Source organism: Heteronotia binoei, chromosome 13 (assembly GCF_032191835.1).
Source record: "Heteronotia binoei isolate CCM8104 ecotype False Entrance Well chromosome 13, APGP_CSIRO_Hbin_v1, whole genome shotgun sequence".
Classification (NCBI taxonomy): Eukaryota; Metazoa; Chordata; class Lepidosauria; order Squamata; family Gekkonidae; genus Heteronotia; species Heteronotia binoei.
The window spans coordinates 13923784-13929783 of record NC_083235.1 but is presented as its reverse complement, the minus strand read 5'-3'; the positions used below and the strand labels follow the sequence as shown (position 1 = coordinate 13929783).

At 51.2% G+C, this 6000-nt stretch overlaps 1 protein-coding gene across 1 annotated transcript in view; it reads left to right on the top strand.

The window, feature by feature from the left end:
* The first annotated feature begins 2711 nt into the window (after positions 1–2711).
* LOC132581487 (FYVE, RhoGEF and PH domain-containing protein 1-like) overlaps positions 2712–6000 on the top strand; it is a 28561-nt gene continuing 25272 nt past the window's right edge. The window contains exon 1 of the mRNA XM_060252740.1: positions 2712–3161. Coding sequence (XP_060108723.1) covers positions 2787–3161 — 375 coding nt within the window. The 5' untranslated portion in view covers positions 2712–2786. The remainder of the gene's footprint in view (positions 3162–6000) is intronic.

Here is a 6000-nt window from a genome sequence, read left to right as displayed (position 1 = left end):
CTTTGATTTTTAGGCAGCTAGCAGAGGATGACGGCGCCTTACCCAATAACATTCTTGGGCTTCTAGCTAGCCTCTGAGTCAGACAGCAGAATGCCGGCTTCGTCGGTTTGTCTGATCCGGCGTGTCAGTTCTTAATGTTCTATTTTAGACTTGGCGGTTAGTTCTGTTGCGGCTGGTTTCCCTAGACTGTGCATTTCTCATTGCAAGCTGTGGGGCAGAACTGTTGGGTCTGGCCGCTTTGCTTCCTGATCCGATACCAGCTTTCTAATTCCCTGACAGATTGAGCTGGGCAGGCAACAGCAAACCTTGAGATTTGGCAGCTTCGTCGCTCCTGATGGGGCCCTCCACTGTAAGCCCCCGACCATGTGCCTCCCCAGACATCTGTCTGCATGCCCTTCCCTGCATGAGAGCCAGTCTGGTGTAGTGGTGAAGTGTGCGGACTCTATCTTGGAGAACTGGGTTTGATTCCCCACTCCTCCACTTGCACCTGCTGGAATGGCCTTGGGTCAGCGGTAGCTCTGGCAGAGGTTGTCCTTGAAAGGGCAGCTGCTGTGAGAGTCCTCTCAGCCCCACCCACCTCACAGGGTGTCTGTTGTGGGGGAGGAAGATAAAGGAGATTGTGAGCCGCTCTGAGACTCTTGAGTGGAGGGCGGAATATAAATCCAATGTCGTCGTCGTCTTCTTCTTCTTCTTCTTCTTCTTCTTCTTCTTCTTCTCTTCTTCTTCTTCTTCTTCTTCTTCTTCTTCTTCTTCTTCTTCTTCTTCTTCTTCTTCTTCTTCTTCTTCTTCTCCTTCTCCTTCTCCTTCTCCTTCTCCTTCTCCTTCTCTTCTCCTTCTCCTTCTCCTTCTCCTTCTCCTTCTCTTCTCCTTCTCCTTCTCCTCTCCTCCTCCTCCTCCTCCTCCTCCTCCTCCTCTCCTCCTCCTCCTCCTCCTCCTCCTCCTCCTCCTCCTCCTCCTCCTCCTCCTCCTCCTCCTCCTCCTCCTCCTCCTCTCTCTTCTCCTTCTCCTTCTCCTTCTCCTTCTCCTTCTCCTTCTCTTCTTCTTCTTCTTCTTCTTCTTCTTCTTCTTCTTCTTCTTCTTCTTCTTCTTCTTCTTCTTCTTCTTCTTCTTCTTCTTCTTCTTCTTCTTCTTCTTCTTCTTCTTCCTCCCCAGGGCCTTTTTTGTAGCAGGAACTCCTTTGCGTATTAGGCCACACGCCCCTGATGTAGCCAATCCTCCAAAAGCTTACAGCGCTCTTAGTACAGGGCCTACTGTCAGCTCCAGGAGGATTGGCTACATCAGGGTGTGTGTTGCCTAATATGCAAAAGAGTTCCTGCTACAAGAAAAGCTCTGGTTAAAGAGGTTATGGCTCTTTAGCTTGTAGAAACAATGCTTGAGCGGTGACATAGGATACTGGCTTACAAAATTATGCCTGGGATAGAGAAGGCAGAGAAGTACTTTTCTCGCTTTCTCACAATACAAGAACTCGTGGGCACTCTATGAAATGAATAAGCAGGAGGCTTAGAACAGATAAAAGGAAGTTCTTCTTCACCCAAAGAGTCATTAACACGTGAAATTCACTGCTGCAGGAAGTGGTGGAGGCTACAGGCACAGAAAGCTTCAAGAGGGAATTGGATGAACATATGGAGCAGGCGTCCATCAAGGGTTCTTAGCCACAAAGTATAGAGAGACCATTAGGTCTGGGGCAGTGATGCTCTGTATTCTTAGTGCTTGGGGAGCAACAGTGGAAGGCTTCTGGAGTTCTGGTCCATTGGTGGACCTCCCAATGGTGCTTCGGTTTTGGCTACTGTGTGAACAGAGTGTTGGATTGGATGGGCCTGATCCAACATGGCTTCTCTTATGTTCTTATGTCTGGAGCAGTGATGCTCTGTATTCTTAGTGTTTGGGGGGCAACAGTGGGGAGGCTTCTGGAGTTCTGGCTTTGTTAGTAGACCTCCTGATGGCCCCTGGGTTTTGGCCACTGTGTGACACAGAGAGTTGGACTGGAAGGGCCATTGGCCTGGTCCAACATGGCTTCTCTTGTGTTGCTATGTACTCCGGTGGGCCATGGCAACAGCACTCCCGACTGCTTGCAATGCCACTGGAGTCAGGAAAGGGCGTGCAGGTGGTGGAGGCGACAGGGAGGCCTTACAAATTGGAGAAGGTGGGAGGCAAAAAGGTGGGAAAGGTAGAAAGGCCTGGGGGGTGCAGTATGGTGAGCGGCAGGGCTTTTTTTGTAGCAGGAACTCCTTTGCATATTAGGCCGCACACACCTGATGTAGCCAATCCTCCTGGAGCTTATAGTAGGCCCTGTAAGCTCCTGGAGGACTGGTTACATCATGAGGTGTGTGGCCTAATATGCAAAGGAGTTCCTGCTACAAAAAAGCCCTGGTTTTGGCCACTATGTGACACAGTGTTGGACTGGAAGGGCCATTGTCCTGATCCAACATGGCTTCTCTTGTGTTGTTATGTACTACCGGTGGCCATGGCAACAACGCTCCTAGCGCTTGCACTGGCTCCTGCAGTCAGGGAAAATGTGTGCAGGTGGTGGAGATGACGGGATTGAAGAAGGTGGAGGCACAAAGGTGGAAAGGGTATAAAGGCTTGGGGGGTGCATTATGGTGAGAAGATATGGGCCTGTGAGCACTGTCTTCGCGGGGCATCTCAAACCGACTCAGCCTGAGTGTATCCTAACCTGTGTATGTTTTGCTCCCCTCATTTCTTCCAGGGAACCCATAATCCTGACCGTGGAGCAGCCCCCTTCCCCGTGCCCCAGCCTCGACCTCCCGACCCCCGAGGCGGGTTCCATGGAGCCCCCCCTGGATCGCCCGGCTTCGCTGGAATCAGCGGATTTGGCTCACAAGCTCTTGGACCTCCTGGCTCTGGAGGGGGGGCAGGAGGCCGGGGGGAGCGCGGCCTGCCTGCCCTCTCACGATGGCGGGAAGCTGGCCAACAGGGACAGCGGGATTGACAGCATCAGCTCACCGTCCAACAGCGAGGAGATCTGCTTTGGGGGTGACGAGGGCCCAGGAGAGGGAGCAGGGGCAGCCCCTCCCCCGGCCGCCATTAAGCGCCGCTCCACGCGCGACTCCGAGGGGGACAGTGACATGGACGACGGCAGCGGGGACGAGGCAGAGCTTCTACCAGAGCTCCCGCAGGCCGAAAAGCCAGAGTCTGAGGAGGTGAGAGGACCGAGTGTTGGCCCATCCAAGCAGCGGGCTGACCTGGTCCCTGAGCTCCTTCATTTGTCATTAGGTGGCCTTGGCCTTGGGCTGGGCACTCTTTCTCAGATGAATTTACCTCACAGAAAGACAAAAAAAAGGACATTAAAACCTAAGATGAGCCCTGCATCAGACCAGTGGTCCATCTCTGGCACATGGGTTCTGTCTCAGTGGCAGAGCCTCTGCTTGGCATGCAGAAGGTCCCAGGTTCAATCCCCGGCATCTCCAGTTAAAAGGACCAGGCAGGAGGTGATGAGGAAGACCTTGACCTGAGACCCTGGCTCAGTGGCAGAGCCTCTGTTTGGCAGGCAGAAGGTCCCAGGTTAAATCCCCGGCATCTCCAGCTAAAAGGACCAGGCAGGAGGTGATGAGGAAGACCTTGACCTGAGACCCTGGCTCAGTGGCAGAGCCTCTGCTTGGCAGGCAGAAGGTCCCAGGTTCAATCCCCAGCATCTCCACTTAAAAGGACCAGGCAGGAGGTGATAAGAAAGGCCTTGACCCGAGACCCTGGCTCAGTGGCAGAGCCTCTGCTTGGCATGCAGAAGGTCCCAGGTTCAATCCCCGGCATCTCCAGCTAAAAGACCAGGCAGGAGGTGATGAGGAAGACCTTGACCTGAGACCCTGGCTCAGTGGCAGAGCCTCTGCTTGGCAGGCAGAAGGTCCCAGGTTCAATCCCCAGCATCTCCACTTAAAGGACCAGGCAGGAGGTTGATAAGAAAGGCCTTGACCCGAGACCCTGGCTCAGTGGCAGAGCCTCTGCTTGGCATGCAGAAGGTCCCAGGTTCAATCCCCGGCATCTCCAGCTAAAAGGACCAGGCAGGAGGTGATGAGGAAGACCTTGATCTGAGACCCTGGCTCAGTGCAGAGCCTCTGCTTGGCAGGCAGAAGGTCCCAGGTTCAATCCCAGCATCTTTTAACTGAAGGACCAGGCAGGAGATGATGGGAAAGATCCTGGCGAGCCAGTGTTAGTCTGAGTAAGCAATTCTGATCTCGATGGACTGAGGGTCTGATTCAGTACCAGGCAGCTTAATGTGTTTGTGTAGTCCAGTATCCTATCTCACACAGTGGCCAAACAGTTACACTGGAGAGCTGACAACAAGGTGTAGGTCAGGGGTGGCCAAACTTGTTTAACAGAAGAGCCACATAGAATAAATGTCAGATGTTTGAGAGCTGCAAGGCAGGAAGGAAGCAAGGAAGGAGGGAGGGAAGGAAGGAGGGAGGAAGGAAGGAAGGAAGGAAGGAAGGAAGGAGGGAAGGAAGGAGGGAAGGAAGGAGGGAGGGAAGGAGGGAGGGAAGGAAGGAAGGAGGGAAGGTAGGAAGGAGGAAGGAAGGAAGCTTGAGAGTCATGGAGTAAAAGGACAGGTCCTCTTGTGGATCAAAAACTGGCTGAGTAATAGGAAGCAGAGAGTGAGTATAAATGGGCAGTCTTCGCAGTGGAGGACGGTAAGCAGTGGGGTGCCGCAGGGCTCGGTACTGGGTCTCATCCTCTTTAACTTGTTCATAAATGATTTAGAGTTGGGAAGTGAGCAGTGAAGTGGCCAAATTTGCGGATGACACTAAATTGTTCAGGGTGGTGAGAACCAGAGAGGATTGTGAGGAACTCCAAAGGGATCTGTTGAGGCTGGGTGAGTGGGCGTCAACGTGGCAGATGCGGTTCAATGTGGCCAAGTGCAAAGTAATGCACATTGGGGCCAAGAATCCCAGCTACAAATACAAGTTGATGGGGTGTGAACTGGCAGAGACAGACCAAGAGAGAGATCTTGGGGTCATGGTAGATAATTCACTGAAAATGTCAAGACAGTGTGCGTTTGCAATAAAAAAGGCCAACGCCATGCTGGGAATTATTAGGAAGGGAATTGAAAACAAATCAGCCAGTATCATAATGCCTCTGTATAAATCGATGGTGCGGTCTCATTTGGAGTACTGTGTGCAGTTCTAGTCGCCGCACCTCAAAAAGGATATTATAGCATTGGAGAAAGTTCAGAAAAGGGCAACTAAAATGATTAAAGGGCTGGAACACCTTCCCTATGAAGAAAGGTTGAAACGCTTAGGGCTCTTTAGCTTGGAGAAACGTCGACTGAGGGGTGACATGATAGAAGTTTACAAGATAATGCATGGGATGGAGAAAGTAGAGAAAGAAGTACTTTTCTCCCTTTCTCACAATACAAGAACTCGTGGGCATTCGATGAAATTGCTGAGCAGACAGGTTAAAACGGATAAAAGGAAGTACTTCTTCACCCAAAGGGTGATTAACATGTGGAATTCACTGCCACAGGAGGTGGTGGCGTCCACAAGCATAGCCACCTTCAAGAAGGGGTTAGATAAAAATATGGAGCAGAGGTCCATCAGTGGCTATTAACCACAGTGTGTGTGTGTGTGTGTATATATATATATATATATATATATATATATATATATATATATATATATATATATATATATATATTTGGCCGCTGTGTGACACAGAATGTTGGACTAGATGGGCCATTGGCCTGATCTAACATGGCTTCTCTTATGTTCTTATGTTCTTAAGGAGGGAGGGAAGGAAGGAAGGAGGGAGGGAAGGCAGGAAGGAGGGAAGGAAGGAAGGCAAATAGATGGGGGAGGGGGAAGTAGGGAGAGATGAAAAGAAAGCAACAACTTTAAATGCATTTTCCAAGCTGACAGCTGGTTTGGCTTTGATGTGATTTAAAGACAGAAATGCCTTCTCCAAGTCAGCCAGTGGGGCGTTGGGGGCTTCAGGAAAGGAAAGGAAAGATCCCCTGTGCAAGCACCAGTCTTTTCCGACTCTGGGGTGACT